This window comes from Prionailurus viverrinus, chromosome B4 (assembly GCF_022837055.1).
Source record: "Prionailurus viverrinus isolate Anna chromosome B4, UM_Priviv_1.0, whole genome shotgun sequence".
Taxonomy (NCBI): domain Eukaryota; kingdom Metazoa; phylum Chordata; class Mammalia; order Carnivora; family Felidae; genus Prionailurus; species Prionailurus viverrinus.
The window spans coordinates 36695006-36714642 of NC_062567.1; the positions used below are offsets into that span (position 1 = coordinate 36695006).

The window sequence follows — 19637 nt, forward strand, 5'->3', positions numbered from 1 at the left end:
AGAAAATACAATCTGACAATCTCTACCTTTTAATTGGGTTGTTTAATTCATTTAAATTTAATATTTGTATTTATTATATTTTATTTATTATATTTTTATTGGTAAATATTTTATTAATTTATGTTGGATTTATGTGTGCCAATCTATCTTCGTTTTCTTTAAAAAAATTTTTTTTTCAACGTTTATTTTTGGGACAGAGAGAGACAGAGCATGAATGGGGGAGGGGCAGAGAGAGAGGGAGACACAGAATCGGAAACAGGCTCCAGGCTCTGAGCCATCAGCCCAGAGCCTGACGTGGGGCTCGAACTCACGGACCGCGAGATCGTGACCTGGCTGAAGTCAGATGCTTAACCGACTGCACCACCCAGGCGCCCCTGTATCTTTGTTTTCTAATGTCTCATGTATTTTTTCTTGCAGCCTTTACTGCTTGTTTTTTGTATTAAATGAATATTTTCGAATGTAACAATATCATTCTTTTAATTATTTTCCAGTATATTTTTATAGTTATTTTCTTAATGGCTGTTCTAGGGCTTATAGTGTACATCTTAACTTATTAGAGTCTACTTAGACTTATTCCAATGACTTATTCCTCCTCCTTATAGGGAGGTTAGTAATATATAGCTTTATTTCATCTTCTTTTTTTGGTGTCATTGTTATAAATATTAAATATATGTATGGTACAAAACCAAAAATTTACTGTTATAATTACTTTATATAATTTTATGTCTATTAAAATGAGAAAAAAAGGGGATTAAGTATAGATTTATGAAGTTTGTTGTATTTATCTTCTTAGTTACCATGTCCGATTCTCTATACTTGTTCCTGTGGATTCAATGTACCATGTGGTGTCATTTTCTTACCAATACAGCTTTGCTCCCATTTACCTCTTTTGTGCTGTTACTGTCAGGTATGTGAAATTATTATAGGCCCAACAATTATATACACTTTAAAAAAACATAATTGCAGTGTGCCTGGGTGGCTCAGTGCGCTAAGCATCCGACTTCGGCTCAGGTCACGCTCTCACAGTTCATGGATTCATGTCCCATGTCAGGCTCTGTGCTGGCAGTGCGGAGCCTGGAGCCTGCTTCAGATTCTGAGTCTCTCTTTCCCTCTGCCCCTCCCTTCCTCACGCTATGTCCCTTCCTCTAAAAAATAATGGACATTAAATGGGAAATTAAAAAAATAATAAAAACCAAAAAATATAATTGCTTTTTAAAATCAGTTAAGAGAAGAAAGAAGAAATAGGCATTTATACTGACTTTTATAATTATGCAGTTACCTTTACTGGTACTCTTGACGTGTGTGTGTGTGTGTGTGTGTGTGTGTGTGTTGAGTTATTGTCTAGGATTACTTGTTTTTAAGCTAAAGAATTTAGTGTTTCTTGTAAGGTGGGTTTGCAACCAACAAATTCTTTCAGTGTTTGTTTATTTGCCAATGTCTTTATTTCACTTTCATATTTGAAAGATATAAAAAATGCTTGTTTATTTTTTTCTTTCTTTCTGCACTTTGAATATGTCATCCCATTGCCTTTTAGCTCTATTGTTTCTGATAAGATGTCAACTGTTAATATCACTCAGGTTTCCTTGTATGTTGTGAGTTACTTTCCTTTTGTTTTTTTCCCCAAGATTTTCTTTTTATCTTTGGCTTTCAGCATCTGGGCTATGATGTATCTGGGTGTGTATCTCTGCATTTATCCTACTTGAAGTTCAACGAGCTTCTTGGGTGTGCTAAGAAGTATTTGAGTATAAATATTTTTTTTGGAGGTTATGATTATATCATAAGTTGAAGCCTCTGAGGGTTAAGATCTTATAGCTTAATTCATCCAATACCAAATGAATGTGGAATTGTGATCAGGAATTTATTCCACAAATTTTCTCCATTTATCATTTATTTATTTTTTAAAGTTTATTTATTTATTTTGAGAGAGAGTGTGAGAGAGGGGGGAGGAGGGGCAGAAAGAGAGATGGTGAAAGAGAGAATCTCAGGCAGGCTCTGTGCTGTCAGCTCAGAGCCTGACACAGGGCTCAATCTCATGAGCCTGAGATCATGAGCCAAAATCAAGATCATGAGCCAAAATCAAGGTTAAACAGTTGGGTGTTTAACCAACTGAGCCACCCAGGTGCCCCATCTTTCATTTATATATTTAGAATCATCATTGAGGATCTGATCCATAATCTGTGTAATGCATGGCAGTGGACTAATGTATCATTTGGCTGATGAATTGGTACTCTTCATCACATCATCCTAAGAAGATGTTTTGTCATCATCCCCTAATTCTCTGAATCAGAAGGTAATGGGCATAGCCTTAGATGGAGGTGTGAGAAGCTACCTTTTCACTGAGACTCACTCATCTCAGCATGTAAAATAATCCTGAAGGCATTTAGAGAAATGTTTTACCTAATTAGTTTATACAAGGATGGTAACAAAATTTAATCTTTCATGCCAACTCCAGTTGATTGGTAGTGACTGCCTAGAGTACTGTGGTGGGAAGACTTTTGAGTCTGTATGATTAAAGGCATGGGTGATGTGTTAGTGATGTCCTCCATCATGAGAGGGGAGGACGTGTGTCAGTACTTGCCACTTGTGAGCCAGGACACAAGTAGGGCCTCATACATTTTCTCTTGGGTTGATTGCATAATTTAGATCTTTAAGCATAAAGATAATATGCTGGGATAAGTTGGTAACTGAAGCTGCATTGCATTTATTAATTTTGGAGCATCCAGATTTAAGTCCATAAGGATTAACTCACAAAACTGCTTGTCAGAAAGTATTACTATGGATACAAAATATTTATGAATCAAGTATCTACATATACTTGAATAACATCTAAATCACATCCGATACTTATAAACCAAATGAGTACTCTTCATCCCTGCTGTTCATAAAAAATCCTTGTGGCTCAGACATAGAGAGATTTCAGAACTAAAGCATTCTGGAAACCATGGTCTAAAACTATAGGAAGACTACTCCACTAAATTTCTTTGAGAGAAATAACGTAGTAAGAGGTATTATTATACAGAATTATAAGATAAGAATAGACTTCTATGCAGCTTCCTGCTAAGTGAGATGCCAAAGTGATTGTAATCCCTGTTTCCCCAGTTTTCTGGATAGCTATCTGAGACCAGAAAGATGGCAGCTCTTCTGTTGTCATGTCCTCTCTTTACCTTTCAAAGACTGGAGAAAGTCCACTCAGGGGAGTGTTGTGTGGAATTGGAGAATTGGCCAGTTACTTTATTGAGCTTAGGTAGATTTTTTTTTAAGTTTATTTATTTATTTATTTATTTATTTTTGAGAGGGAGTGAGACAGAGAGTGTGAGTGGGGGAGGGGCAGAGGATCAGAAGCAGGCTCCACACTGACAGCAGAGAGCCCAGTGTGGGGCTCGAACTCACGAACTGCAAGATCATGACCTGAGCTGAAGTCAGATGCTTAACTGAGCCACTCGGGCGCTCCATAGGTAGATGTTAAATACCAGCAAACAATTAGACACATGCAAAGGCATAGCTTTAACAGCTAATCTCTAATAGGGAGTTTACCAAAATGCTGTGGCCAGGACCAGCTACAATATTTGCTGGGCCCAGTGCAAAATGAAAATGTGGGACCTTTTGTTCAAAAACTGTGAAGAATTTCAAGATGGTGTTAGCAAAATATTAAGCCAAGTTAACTCAGTAAGTGTGGTGACCTGTGTGACTGCATAGGATGCACACCCAGGAAGCTTGCCTTGCTGCTGGCATAACTTGCCTTGGGAAATCCCAATGCAAGAATATATTTTACAATTGTTTAAAGCCTGTTTTGATATGTGTGTATTGGTTTGTTATACACAATGATAGTTTCAGGTAAACTTGTGATATACACAAGTTTATCTTTCTAGATCTAACACCTAGAAGCTACCTTATCAATTTCTCCTATTGTGCCCTTCTGCTGTTGGGGGAATGGAGAGATTGTGGTCTTATGTTGGAAGGATTTTCAAAGATCAGTTCCTGTAACTGTCATCCAACTAATAAATATTTTTCAGTATCTTTTGCTGCACTGCCCAATATGGTAGCCACTAGTCGCATGTAAGTATTTAAATTTAATTAATTAAAATTTAATTAAATAAAAAAATAGTTTTTGGTTCCCTAGTGACATTATAAATGCTCAATAGCCATACGTGACTAGTGGCTATCATAATGGACAGAACAGGTTTAGAACATTTCCATCATTTCTGAAGATTTCTTTTTTAATGTTTATTTATTTATTTTGAGAGAGAGGGAAAGAGAAAATGTGAGTAAACATGAGTGGGGAAGGGGGCAGAGAGACAAGGAGAGGGGGGAATACTATTCAGGCTCCAGGCTCTCAGTACAGAGCTGGACACAGAGCTCAAACCCATGAACTGTGAGAACATGACCTGAGCCAAAATCAGGAGTCAGACGCTTAACTGACTGAGCCACCCAGATGCCCCCATCATTGCTGAAAATTCTATTGAACAGAGCTGGTCTAACCGTTCCAGGTCAGGTGATAAGGAGCAAGAAGGAAGGGGAGATCATTCTTTTTGGAACGGCAGGAGCCACATTTCTTGTTTCTCTTGATATAAGGTGGGTAGGAGAATGTGGAGTGTGGATAAGAGAAGTGTTATTAAAGCATTTAGAATATAGCCGAGAAAGTATTCAAAAGGAAGCAAGGGAGACTGAGTGGAAGAAAGAAAATCTGAAGATGGTTGGATTATGAGGATTAGAGGGAAGAGAAGACTGACTCTTACTCTCAACTAAATACATGTGAAAGACCTAAATGTGAGAAAGAAAACCATCAAAATCTTAGAAGAGAAATCAGGCAGCAACCTCCTTGACCTTAGCCGCAGCAACTTCTTACTAGACATGTCTTGGAGGCAAGGGAAACAAAAACAAAATGAACTATTAGGGCCAGATAAAAAGCTTCTGCAAAGTGAAGGGAACAATCATCAAAACTAAAAATCAACCAACAGAATGGGAGAATATATTTGCAAATGACATATTGGATAAAGGGTTAGTATCCAAAATCTATAAAGAATTTACCAAACTCAGCACCCCCAGCCAAAAAAAAAAAAAAAAAAGATAATCCAGTGAAGAAATGGGCAGAGGACATGAATAGACACCTTTCCAAAAATGTCCAGATGGCTAACACATACATTAAAAGATGCTCAACATCACTCATCATCAGAGAAATACAAATCAAAACCACAATGAGATATCACCTTACATCTGTAAAAATGGCTAAAATGAACAACTCAGGAAACAACAGATGTTGATGAGGATGTAGAGAAAGGGGTAGGTACCCTTTTGCACTGTTGGTGGGAACACAGACTGGTGTAGCCACCCTGGAAAACAGTATGGAAGTTTTTCAAAAAATTAAAAATAGAGCTACCCTATGACCCAGCAATTGAACTACTAGGTATTTGTCAAAAGGATACAAAAATGCTGATTCAAAGGGGCACATGCACCCCAATGTTAATAGCAGCACTATCAACAATAGCCAAATTATGGAACGAGCCCAAATGTCCATTGACTGATGAATGTTAGTGATCAAAAAGAATGAAATCTTGCCATTTGCAACAACGTGGATGGAATTAAAGTATATTATGCTAAGTGAAATAAGTCAGTCAGAGAAAGACAAATATCATATGACTTCACTAATATGTGGAGTTTAAGAAACAAAATGGATGAGCCTAGGGGAAGGGAAGGAAAAATAAGATAAATAACAGAGTAGGAGGAAAACCATAAGAGACTCTCAAATACACAGAATAAATTGAGGGTTGCTAGAGGGGAGATGGGTGGGGCGATGGGTTAGATGGGTGATGGACATTAAGGAGGGCATTTGTTGGGATGAGCACTGGGTGTTATATGCAAGTGATGAATCACTGGGTTCTACTCCAGAAATCACTACTACACTGTATGTTAACTACCTTGAATTTAATTTAAAAATTAATAAAAATACATATTTATATATAAGCAACCTGTACTGGACATTAAGAACTGCCACTGAGCTTGAAAGAATTTAAGGTTTATCTCTTACATCCCTCTGCCTTTGCTTTAAATATTGATGATCCTCAGACTTTAGCTCAAGTCTCCTTTCTGCATGTAACTTGAGTAATTTTATACAACTCTTGTGAATTTAACCACCACTTACATGGTAATGACTCCTAAATTCACATGTCTTCAATCCAGATTGTTCAGCTGTGGCCCCAGGACCATATTTGCAATGACCTGCTGGGGAATTCCCTAGTGTGACTCACAGGTACTTCCTACTCAACAAGACCAAACCAAAACATGTCCATTACTTTTTCTCCTCTCATTGTTCCCAGTTTAATGAAAGGTGCCACGATTCAAGTAACAAATATAAGAACAACAAGAACAGCAATAATCACCAAAGTAATAATAAAAGCAGTTAACATTTAATGAGCCCTTCTTTTATTATGAGCACTTTATGCACATTATTATATTGACCCTCATAATGATACTGTTGTGAAATCATAGAAAATATATATTTGTCTCTGCCTCCAGTTCCTGACACAGAGCTCAAAGCTTTGTCATTTCCTAAGTGATAAGAACACTATAAGTATCTTTTGTTCTGATGAGGTGACTCTGAATGGACTCCTGGATGAGGGCTGGTTACCAGAAAGATCTACCATAATTAGAAGCTTGAAAATTTCAGCCCCACCCCCATCCCTCAGAGAAGGGAAAGAGACTGAAAATAGAATTAGTATTTGGTCATGCCTGTAGGGAAGCCCCCATAAAATCCCAGTAGTATGGGATTTGGAGACCAGGTTGGTGAACACATCTACACAAGGAGGGTAATACACCCCAGCTCCATGGTGACAGAATGTCCTGCAGTCAGGACCCTCACAGACCTTGCCTGATGTATCTCTTCAGCTGGCTGTTCATTTGTATCCATTATCAGATCCTTAAGTAAACTGGTAAACATAAGCTAGTGTTTCCCAGAATTCTGTGAGTGACCCTAGCAAATTAGTTGAACCTGAGGAGGGGGTAATAGGAACCTTCAATTTGTAGCCAAGTCTGACAAAACTTGTGGGTAAGCTGGCGACCTACTACCTGCAACTGGCATCTGAAGTAGGATGAGTACAGTCTTGTAAGACTGAGCCCTTAACTTATGGAATCTAATTCTACCTCCAAGTAGATACTACCAAAATTAAGTTATAGGATATCCAGCTGCCGTCAGAGAGACTTGCTTGGTGTGGGAAAAGACACACACAGTTGGTGACCAGAAGTGTTAAAATTGAAGTGGTCTGTGAAGCAATAATGTGAGTAATAAGGGAGACAAACTGTTTTTTTCTACATAAGTGGAAAATAGGGCAAGTTTTTTTCTTAAACAACTATGACGTGAGTGTTATTATTACTACTACTACTGTTTTATAGATAAGGTAAAGAAAACACAAATAAGGCAGGTAATTTTTTTAAGATCATACAAATAAAAAGTGCCAGGGCTGTGACTTGAATACAAGTCTATTTGCAGACTTTGCGCTTACTTACTCATATTCATTGTACCACACTCTTTACAGCATTGGCATCATCTGACAGTCTGTTAGAAATGTGGAATTTCAGATTCTGACCAAAATTACTGAACCAGAATCTGCCTTTTATCAAGATCTTCAGGTAGTTTGTATGCATCTAGAGCTTGAGAAGCATTATGGTATGGTATCCTTCCTCCAACCCCCTACCAGTTCACAATAGTCAAGTGACTAGGAAATCAGATTGAGACTATTGTTCTTCTTTTCATTCTTCAGAGTATGTCTTAGCTGAGGTCTTCATACCTATTATACCTGTCCTATGCTTAAAAGGCTTCAGTTCCTCTACTTACTCTTTTTAACCATTGTTTGGTCCTGCTGGTCTGTCCAGCCTTATCTTTTGTCACTAATGCTGAGCAGTGTAGTTCTTCAAACAGTGTGTACTCTTCTGTGCCCCTGTGCATTCATCTGTACTGCAGCCTTTGCCTAAAACATTCTTGCACTCTCAGGGGATGCAACTCAAATGTCTATACAGATCTGCTGTATGAGGGCTCTGGTAAACAGGGGAACATATGCTGTGAGTAACTATAGCAACTCTGACTCTGGTCAGAGGAGGTGCTATCAGCAGGGGAGATGGTTGCAGTGAGACAAATGTTTGATTTATCAGAGTCCAAAAGTCTGGATTTTTTTTTTATGTTGGAAATTACTTTACATTTTTAAAGATTACTTTACATTTTTAAGAAATATATGGATTTAGTCTTCCTTCCAGAATGGCAGAATGTTGAGTATAGCATTTCTTCTCAACAAAATAACTAGATGACTGGAGAAATTCATGAAAAAGAATAATTTAAAATTTCTAGAGTACAGATACATGAAAAAACACATAAAAACAATAAAGAAATCCAACAGAAAGTTGTGTTTTGAAAGATCGACAAAATTAATAAAACTTCAGCTAAACTGACCAAGAAAAAAATAAACAAAATCAGGATTGGAAGAGGGACTTCACTATTGACCTTGCAGAAATAAAAGACTATTAAGGAGTACTATAACAATGGTCTCCCAAGAAACTAGACAACTAGAAGAAATGAACAGATTCTTAGAAACGCACAAAACTACCAAAACTGGCTCAAGGAGAAATAGAAAATCTGAGTAGATCTCTAACAAGAGATTGGATTAGTAACTAAAAAACTACTCAGGTCCATATGCCTTTACTGGTGAATTCTACCAAAGTTTACACAAGAATTAGCTCCAATCCTTGCTAAAGTCTTCCTAACAATAGAAGAGAAGGGAACACTCCACAACTCGTTATATGAGGTTAATATTACCCTGATACCAAAGCCAGAAGAAAACATCACAAGAGAAGAAAATGGAAGAGCAGCATCCCTTATGAATATAAATGTAAAAATCCTCAGGAAAATATTAGCAAACTGAATCTAACAGAATAGAAACAAGATTATATGCAACAAGACAAAGTGGTATTTAAGCCAAAAATATAAACTTGGTTCAAACTCTGAAAAATCAATGTGGTACATCATCTTAATAGAATAAAGGACAAAAGGCATACTATCATCTCAATAGACACAGAAAAAGCATTTTAGATAATCCAACACCATTTATGATTAAAAACATGCAACAAGCAAGGAGTAGATAGGGACTTCCTCAATCTAGTAAAGGGCATCTACAAAAAGCCCGTATCATTCCTAATGGTAAAAGAGTGAAAGCTTTCCCCATATGAAGACAAAAAACAAGTATATGTGACCTCAATTCTTGTATTCAATATTTTATCCAAGCAAGAAAAAGAAATAAAGGGCATCCATCTTGGGATGGAAGAAGTAAAATTATTTCTACTCTCAGATAACATGATCTTATATATAGAAAATCCTAAAAATCCATTAAAAAGACCATGGGGGAAGGGAAGGGGGAAAAAAGTTACAAACAGAGAGGGATGGAGGCAAACCATAAAAGATTCTTAAATACAGAGAACAAACTGAGGGTTGATGGGGGGTGGGAGGGAGGGGTGGGTGGGTGATGGGTATTGAGGAGGGCACCTGTTGGGATGAGCACTGGGTGTTGTATGGAAACCAATTTGACAATAAATTTCATATTAAAAAAATCAATTGACCATAAATAACTCTTATAACTCAATATAAAAAAATCAAAGGGCTTAGACATTGCTCCAGAAAGATATACACATGGCTAACAAGTATATGAAAAGATGCTGAACATCATTAGTTATTAGGGAAATGGAAATCAAAATTACAATTAGATAATACTTCACACCCACAAGGATGGCTATCATCAAAACAACAGATAATAACAAGTGTTGTCCAGGATGTAGAGAAATTAGGACCTCCTTCATTACTGGTGGTAATGTAAAATGGTACAGTCACTTTGGAAAACACTACTGTGGTTCATCAAATTGTTAAACAGAGTTGTTCTATGACTTAGAAATTGCACTCTTAGTATATATAAGTGAAATGAAAATATATGCCAACCCAAAACTTGTTCAAGAATGTTCACAGTGGCATTAATAACTGTCCCTAAAATGGAACACATTTTAAATGTCCAACAACTGATAAATGGATAAACATGTGGCATACCCATACAATGCAATATTATTTGAAAATAAAAAGTAATGAAGTTTTGATACATTAGAACATGGATTAACCTTGTAAACATTATGCTAACTGAAAGAAGCTAGTCATACAAAATACATATTGTATGTTTCAATTTATATGGAAAGGCCAGAATGGACAATTCTTTAGACATAGAAAGGAGATTAGTGGTTTCCTTTGGAGAAAGGAAGTGGGGGTGGAATGGGTTGGGGAGAAATGGAAAGTGACTGGTAATGTGTATGGAGTTTCTTTTTAGGGTGATGAGAATATTCTAAAATTTGGCAGTAGTAATGGTTGCTCAACTCTGTATTATAAAAAAACAATTTTACACTTTAAAATAGGTGAGTTTTATCATACAAAGTAGATCTCAATAAAGATGTTAAAAATAAAGAGTAAGCTAGTATCTAGCATATGGCAAGCATTTAATAAATGTAAACTATTATATTAAAAATGTGTGAAGCATAATTCTTTGAAAAGTTTCCTACCACTTTATAGCAGTGGAGTAGAGGCTTGTGTCAATAAAGACTGATGGTCTGAGAACATGGGGAAAAGGTGGTGAAAATGACAGAAGGCCTCTGGCAAGGAAGGTAATTTGGAGATGGGGGAGGAATAGGGATTCCTTTTGGGGAACGTTGGATGTTCAAGTGGATATACATCTTTTGAAGATTAATAGAAAAAACATGGATTTTATCCATATAACAGGAAAATTATGTATAAACAAATATAAAATGTTGCTACTGTGATAATCACCTGAGAGCTGCCCTTCCTAATAAGTTTGGGGATTGGTGAGCTGATTGATACATTAAAACATCATATGTAGTGAAGGGGTAAATTGGATATTAATGTTTAAGTAATTTTTAAAAAGTAATGTGGTTATTTAAAATGGTTTCTTACAGGTGTCTTCAGAAGACATATTCTACACAACTCCCATCCTTCGGTGTCATTCTCATATTCGTGAATGAAGCTCTGTCCATTATAGAATGGGCTATTACTAGTATCATTAACCACACCCCCTCTCAATTGTTAAAGGAGATCATCTTGGTGGACGATTTTAGCTCAAACAGTAAGCAACTTGATCAAGGAATAATAGTTTATTGACCATGATAGGTTGGAAAGTGTTCTAGGTTAGAGTTTGGGACACTTCGGGCTCCTCATATAGGGAAGAGAAAAGGATAATTTGTTGAGGGCCTATGTGCTGGAAACATTAATCTTCCAAAGTCAAGGCAGAGGATCATCTTCTTGATTACACAGATGAGGAAATTAAGACACAGAGAGATAGACCACATAGTGTGCCCAAATTGCATAGTTAGTTAGTGGTGGAGCTGAGTCAGGCCCAGGAGTGAGTGACTCCAAAGACTTCCCATGCATGCACCATGATGGGGACCTGAGGAAGTGAGGTGGGATCCACAGTTAGTCCTTAGATCCCAAGAAGGGATTCAGAACTGTTCCCTATGAGGAAAAGCAATCTTCCCAGGTAATTAAACCCAAAGAAAAGGGAGCTTTGGATGTTGAGACTCTTCACAGTGGCCATGTCTCTTGCTCACAGCATGCTCCCTCCCCATTCCTATCTAGTTCACCCAGCAAGGACACATGGAAAAGTGGGAGATAGTGGACCTGAGCCCTCACTTGCTAGGATTTCAGAATCCCACTTCCTCCCTTATAAGCTCTATGTCCATAGATATCTCAACTTCTCCATGCTCCAATTTACTTATCTGCAAAACATGAATGTCGGTAATAATAACTATCTCATAAACTGTAATGAGAGTTACATGAGAGTTAATGAGATAATCATGGCAGCTAACATTGTTCCAATCACCTCATGTATGTTAACTGTTTTAATTATTACAATAACCTATGAGGAAGACCCACTTTTTGCCCAATTTACAGATGCAAAAAACCAAGGCATAGTCTGGTTAAGGAACCTGCTCAACATCATACAGCTAGTAGGTTACAGAATTGAGATTTGGTCATAAATTTCAGAGTCCAGAGCCCTAGCTCTAGCCACTATGTTCACTGTTATAGTACATAGATTATGAATAGCATTTAGCACATAGTAACATCTCAGCTCTTAGTTTTTAAAATTTTGGGTGCCAAATAAAAGAAACTAGAACAAAGTCACAAAACCAGAGAATTGGGCTAGCAATAAGGAAGAAATTTCTAGAGATTGTTAAGTGGTTGCCCATTGGAGGCAGAATATATTCCTTCTCAGGGGGATCTTTAAGTACCAGAGAGGTATTTACTGCAGTTCAAGTTAGGGGCAATTTGACCCAAGAAGAAGAGACAAATGACCTCCAAGCCTTCTTTGTTGGATTTTAAGACACTTAAAATACTCCTTTTTATGCTTTAAATAGCTTCCTTTCTTGTCATTTCGATATCTGCACATACACAAAAAAGAAGGTACAATTCCTAAGCAAAATTCCACTGAAAACCAAAGAAACGAAGATGGCTGACTTCATTCCTTTCTGGGCATGGAGACTGATTCCAAGTTCCACACGTGGTCTTTAAGAAACAAGGGCTTGATTAGAAAGACCTCTGTCCTAGACATCTGGAGACACCCTGGCTCCTCTCCCTGGCTCTGTGAGATGACCTGAGGCAAGTTGTCTTACCTCTCTGAGATTCAACTTTTCCATGAGGCAAATACAAGGGCTGAGATGGAAGACCACTGAAGATATCTTTTTCTGTGGGGAAAAAAAAATCAATGGTTCTTCCATCCCACATTCCATGAAGAGTAGATAAGAGTTAATTCAAGATTTCTTCCTGTGGAACAATTAATTCAAAAGATACAAGATTACAAATGTAGGGTAGACACATAAAGAGAAGTCAAGCAAAACTCTAGATTGTTCTGAACCGTGCCCCTATCATATAACACATTTCTCTCACTTGAGTCAGTAACCCATTATGTTTTCCATAGCCATAATGTTTGGGCACAGAAGAGGGGACTGTTCATCATTCTTTGGCTCATGTCTCTGTGATAGGAATTAGCTTCTCTCTCGTTAACTGTGAAAACATCAGCTAGATTGGTCTTACATCGAAGGGAACTAAAAAATCCATGTTGTGTTAAGTTTAGGAAAATAAATGGAAGACCATGATGCATGCCACAAGAGAAACTTACTATTCATTTGACTTTGGGGGGCAAGTCACTCAACTACTTCATGTCTCCATTTTTTCATCTGTAACATGGGGGAAATAAATAGTTTACCTGATAGGACCAGTCTGGGGATTAAATCATGAAAAGTCCTTAACAAAGGACTTGCTCCCAATAAATGTTAGCTAGTGTTATTACTCCTTGTTTACCTCAGTATCATTTGTAGTACTGTTGAAGTGCCATTACCTGGTGTTAGAGGTATTCCCTTTTCCTTTTTTCCCTAGATATGAAGCTTCATTTGCATTAGGTCAAGTGTTTCAAGTGTCAACAGGGCTAATCCAACTTTTCAGAAATTATATTAATATAAGTGGGATTCTGTATTTTCTCTCAAATTTTAGGCAAATTTTATAACTCTCAGCTATTTGTTGAATTTGTACCCAAAACAAGACACTGTGCAGGGAAGAGAATGTCAGTGATTTCAAGAAGTTCTCATATTAATTGATGAGGTAAGACATACCCATAAAAAGACATTCCAATACCTGAAGAATGATGTGTTAAATTGAGTGAGCTGTTGGTGAGTGTAAGAAAGCCCAGAGAAAAGCCTGGGATTATCTAGGGAGGCTTCCTGGAGGAGAAGGACCTGGGTTGGGACTTGAAAGCTTGGTAGGATTTAGAAAAGCAAAGAAAACAATGATTGGGTGTATGTGTGGGGGTTGGGGGAGAGAGAGTGATGCAAAGAATAATGTGAACAAATCTGCAGTAGCCAGAAGCACCCTAAGCTGAGCATCCTGGAACAAAGGGTTTGGGGGCAAAGGGGACCAGTGGGAGAGCAAGGTTGAGAAGTGAGCATAAGTTTACTTCAGAAGATCCATCAAGGGTTATTTAATTCTTGTGCTGGACTATAGGCATTATTTATGAGAGGATGACTTAAAATCTACAACTCATAGAATTTTGGAAGTGGAAGGATCCTGACATTATCCATCATTTCTAAGTTGAAGAAACAGAGATCCCCAAATGTGAAGTGACACAGAATTATATAGTGAAAGAGGTTGAATTACAGACTAGATATCCAACCTCTCTTCTCGCCCCACCACCATTTTGATGTACACGTTTTATTTAAGAACTCATACAAAATACTCCAGATAAATGATTTTTAATCCTTATCTTCCTCTTCTTATTTATCCTGATTAATCTGGAAGTAATGTAATCCCTAACTATGCTGTTAGCAACTATGTTTACAACTAACAACTATGTTAACAACTAACCAACCACACAGATTATTCTTCATAGTTTTTGGTGAGATATTTCAAATGCCTTTTAAAAAAAGGTGCCTCAGAAATTATGGTAATCCTGCTCTTTCTCCTTTAAGTGATTGTAACACCACCACCAAGATTTCCAGATTTTCCATTCACTTTGAGTTTTCTTGAAGACATTGCTGAAAAATAGGCAGTATCCATGATTTCATTTTCCACAGAAGATTACATTTTCTTCACGCTGTCAAGTGACAGAAACTCCTGCTCCCCTCCCCCACTTTGCCACAAGCTTTTCAGTGGCAGGAGAAGCAGAAAAAATACGGCAATCCCTTCTGATTGCTTCCTAAAAGTAGTGACTGGGTGAGTGTAGGGACTTTCCAGCTTGGTTTCTCTCAGTAGGAACAAACAGCCTTCAGATCCACTGGCTCTCTTTAACACCTTCAACTACTGAGTTAGTCATCCTGGACTGCAATTGGGAAATTTGGGGGGAAAATTTTTGTGCCACAGTCATTCCAGATCTTGGCCACTCCAGCACTCACAAATCTACTCTTCTTGTGAGGGAGAAACCAGCAAGAATCTTGTTTCTTGGCCCTGGGAAGAGAGGAATGGAGGGAAATCATGATAAACCCAACCAAGTTCATACATAGTTCTTGAGGTAGCATGGCATGATGGTTAGACACAAAAAGGGCTCACATCCAGGTGTGCCACTTATTAGATGTATAACTTAGACAGGTTTCTTAGTCTCTCTGTGCCTCAGTTTTTTCATCTATAAAGTGAGGATACTGAAGTACCTACCTCGTAGGATAATTTGAAAATTAAATAAATTAATGTTATCAATGGATACTCAGAGTCATTTAGATATTTTAACACTGCTTGGTGATTTGCATGCAAGTTGTTCTCATACATATGAAGAAATCAGCTGGTAGGCTGAGTCAAAGAACAAATTTATAGTCAGGCTTTATAAAAGAGAACGGAGAGAGAGAGGAAAAAAAAGTAAACAATCTAGGAATAGTGAATCCTGTTTGCATAATTTGGGGGATAAATTCATTATCTGGAAGCTGAAAAAGCCATTAGTCTGGGCATTCTATCCAAAATTGGCCCTTGAGTAGGGCAAGTTGAAATATGTAAAGCAAGACAAAATAATTTCAGTTGTTTATGGATTCTTCAGAATATCTTGAGAATTTAGCTGTGGGGAAGACATTCCAGGCTGTCTCCACAATGTCTGTTCATCAGCACTTCTGCCTTATTCAGGTTAGGTCTGTCTACTCATTCGTAAGACTTTCTCAATATACATAAAGCATGAATAACAATCCTTATTACTTAGTAAGCAGTATGATTATTCTAATGTAGTTTAACTTCAAGGGGGATTAGGAATGAAGCATTAAGCCCGAGGATGGAAAGGAGAGGAGAGGTAGGTGCAGGGGAAACACTACTTATTTTCTCAGTCAAGATGGTTGAATTTTTCATCCTAAATTGGAGGTAGTTCAACCACTACTATAAAATAGAATGAAATTTCTACACCACATCGATTAAGGCACTCAGGATTTCTATAGGTATGCATTCTGTTGGCAGGAGAACTAAAGGCATACTTGGATAAGAAGATTAAATTTTATTTTTATTTTTCTAATTTTTTTAAACATTTATTTATTACTGAGAGACAGAGAGAGACAGACCGTGAGCAGGGGAGGGGCAGAGAGAGAGGGAGACACAGAATCAGAAGCAGGCTCCAGGCTCTGAGCTGTCTGCACAGAGCCCATCCCGGGGCTCGAACTCATGAACCGCGAGATCATGACCTGAGCCGAAGTTGGACGCTTAACCAACTGAGCTACCCAGGTGCCCCAAGAAGATCAAAGTTTATAACCAGAGGTATTCAGGATTACTGAAAATAATTTGGCATATGAAAAAAAGGGTCTTGCTCAAGCACATAACACTGGCAGGAAAGTGGCTATAGCTGATGTGATTGTCATCTTGGATGCTCATGTTGAAGTGAACGTTGATGGTGTAAGACTCCAGGAGTTTTCTTCTGGGAAAAGGCAGAAAGGAGATACAGTACCTGTACTATATACAAGACAGGATATTGTGGAAATAGGGGAAGACAGTACCAGACTTTGAACAAAGAAAATATCCAAAGATAGGGCGCTTTTACTCAGGGATTTTTGTTGGCTAAGAAAAATAGTTTAGTGCTAGAGAAAAAAAAAATGGGCTTGGAGTATTGGCAACTGGATTCTGACCTTGACTTTGCTAAATAACTTTGTGACTTTGAATCAGTCACATTACCCAGCTAAACATTTATGTTCTTAACCGTAAAATGAAGAAATGATGTTTTGATAATTCCTAAGGTTTTTCCCAGCCCTGAAATTACATGATACAAAGAAAGTTATGTTCTTTGGAGAATCAGATAGTAAAGAGACATCATTTTGGAAAAAAAAGGAGACCCAAAGAGATAATGTAAATTTAGGCAGAATACCAATGGTTCCATTCCCAATGACTTGGGAGTGGTATTTAGGTACTAATTCCAAATCTGCTTTTTTTTTTTTAAATTTTGAGAGAGACAGAGAGACAGAGAGACAGAGAGAGAGAAAGAGAGCATGCACACACACACTCAAGTGTGGGAAGGGTAGAGGGAGAGAGAGAGAATCCCAAGTAGGCTCCATGCTGAGTGTGGAGCCCAATGAGGGGCTTGATCCCACGACTGTGAGATCATAACTTGAGCCAAAATCAAGAGTAGGATGCTCAACTGAGCCACCAGGTGCCCCCCACCCCCAAATGTGCTCTTGACCCGAGTCAGCTGCTAGCAGCCTCAGCTATCCTGAAAACTATAGAGACTCTGCACCCTGGAGAGTCCTACTCACTGCACAGCACGACCCAAATGAAAAAGATGCTCAGTACCAGGGCAAGGTTCTTGGAGAAGTTTTGTTTGCTTCTCTCTGCTCCTTACTTTCATATCCAGCCTGGGTTTGTTGCACACTCTTCTTTCAGGGCAGAGCCCATTTTGGCTCGGATTCAGGAAGACCACACAATGATTGTGTCTCCTGTTTTTGACAACATTCCTTTTGACACCTTCCAATTGGAGAACTATGCACTGGCAGTTGATGGGTTCATTTGGGAACTATGGTGCTGCTACGATCCTCTGCCAAAGGACTGGATTGATCTGCATAACGTCACTGCTTCAGTGAAGTAAGTGTGGGGCTTAGGGAACCTGATTGACACCTGGGAAATCAGGAATAAATGGTGTTTGTTTTGTTTATCTTTGGTGGTACTGATGAGAGTCGGTGGGAGAAGTGGAGGAGATGGGGTGAGGGACAGAAGATAGGGAAAAAAACAGATCCTGGATAAGAAATTATAGACCCTTTAGACTATTTAAGGGCTTTCAAACAAAGTTAAGCACAGCATGTAATATTTTAAAAACCATTTGAAGCATTTATCAGGCTATGAAGTAAGGATATGAAGATGAAAAAAATGGAATTTCTTTTTTTATAATTATTTATTTATTTTGAGAAAGAGAGAGAGAAAGAAAGAGTGAGGTAGCAGAAGGGAGGGAGGGAGGGAGGGAGAGAGAGAGAGAGAATTCCAAGTAGGGCTCCACACTGTAAGCACGGAGCCTGACATGGGGCTCAAACTCACAAACCATGAGATCATGACCTGAGCTGAAACCAAGAATCTGACACTTAACTGACTGAGCCACCAGGATCCCCCCAAAAGATGTAATGTCAATATAATTGACAAGGCTATGGTAGCATGGGGACAAGGGAAGGCTACATGCACAAAGTTCAGTCTGAGGGTTTAAGAAAAGCCTTCAAGATAGGTAGAGGCTTGAGTAGAGTTTTGAAAGCCAAATTGGCTTCCTACCCCCTCACCCACCTTCATCCTGACCATTCCTCCTCGAGAGGTTAATAACTCTCTTGTTGTGTGTTCTACAGGAGTCCCTCCATCATGGGCATCCTGGCTGCCAACAGGATCTTCTTGGGAGTGATTGGATCTCTGGATGGTGGAATGCTGGTCTATGGAGGAGAAAATGTGGAACTTAGCTTGAGGGTGGATATATTTCCTTCTTATTATGAGACAAAAAAGAAGGGGAATTAATTGGAGGGTTGGTAGGATCTCTGGAATTCTGGAACAAGGCTGAATGTCATTGGCTCAAGAAATAGACATATTCTCATGTTTCTGGATCACTAGGGATAGGCAGTAAAACTTCTGGAGTAGAGCTTTCTGGTATAGGTCTATATAATCTGGGAAATATGGATGGAAAGGGGCAGAATTGAGGCTCAGTAGACTCCAAGCAGTTTCTAAGCATCTCTTAGGATGCTTTAAGCCAACTTTAAGTCAGGCAGCTATCTACAAGATTAGCTAAAGGGAATTTGAAATGGGCAGAAGGATCGGGTGCTACAGATGTGTGGGCAACCAACATGCTCCTGTATGGACAGATGGAGCAGCTGACATCATGACATAAGTTCATTCTGAGATGTAGTCTTGTCCAGGACAAATAGCCAGTGATGGGTTGTACAGCAGGAAATTCTCAAACCAGTTCTACTTCTGATTAACTTCCTGTGTGTCTGGAACAGCACTGGCTTCACGGTTCAGTAATGATGCCTCTTCCATTCCCCTGACAGCTTCCCATGATTTCTCAGGTCAAACGAACAACCTGCATTTTTGTGCTGTATAAATTTGGTGTGCAAACTAAGACTACTGGAGAAAATTCAAGTGCAGGATCATATTACATCAGTGTATTAGTTAGCTCCTGCCACAAAAATGCTGTGTTACAAACTGTCCCAAACTCAGAAACTTAAAACAACAATAATTTATTCTCACAGATACCCAGGTCCAGCTGGGCTTGCGTGGGTGGCTCTGTTCCACACATGTTTATTCTGAGGCTCAGGCCAATGAGACAGCAGCTACCTTGGTAAAGTTCTTCTTATGCAACAGAGGGCAAGTGGAAACATGTGATGTCTCTTAAGGCCTGGGTTTGGAACTAGCACATTGTTTTTGTGCTCTATTCCATTTGTTAAAGTAAGTCACATGGCCAACTCCAACTTCCATGGTGTCTGTTTACAGTGAAGTCTGTCTACAATGAAGCCATGAAGAGAAGTATGAAGAATTGGGGTCAATAAATTCAACTTATCAGTTTGGAACAGATTTCATGCATAAAACATTCCCCCCCCCTCACCAGAGTATTCCTTTTGCCTCTCCTGTATAATATACAGACCTTTAT

At 38.4% G+C, this 19637-nt stretch overlaps 1 protein-coding gene across 1 annotated transcript in view; it reads left to right on the top strand.

Moving 5' to 3' along the window:
• GALNT8 (polypeptide N-acetylgalactosaminyltransferase 8) overlaps window positions 1-19637 on the top strand; it is a 126400-nt gene that overhangs the window by 14322 nt on the left and 92441 nt on the right. The window contains 7 exon segments of the mRNA XM_047864806.1: window positions 10987-11153; window positions 16001-16022; window positions 16268-16323; window positions 16326-16429; window positions 16925-16926; window positions 17408-17605; window positions 18349-18463. Of these exon segments, the coding sequence (XP_047720762.1) occupies window positions 10987-11153; window positions 16001-16022; window positions 16268-16323; window positions 16326-16429; window positions 16925-16926; window positions 17408-17605; window positions 18349-18463 (664 nt within the window).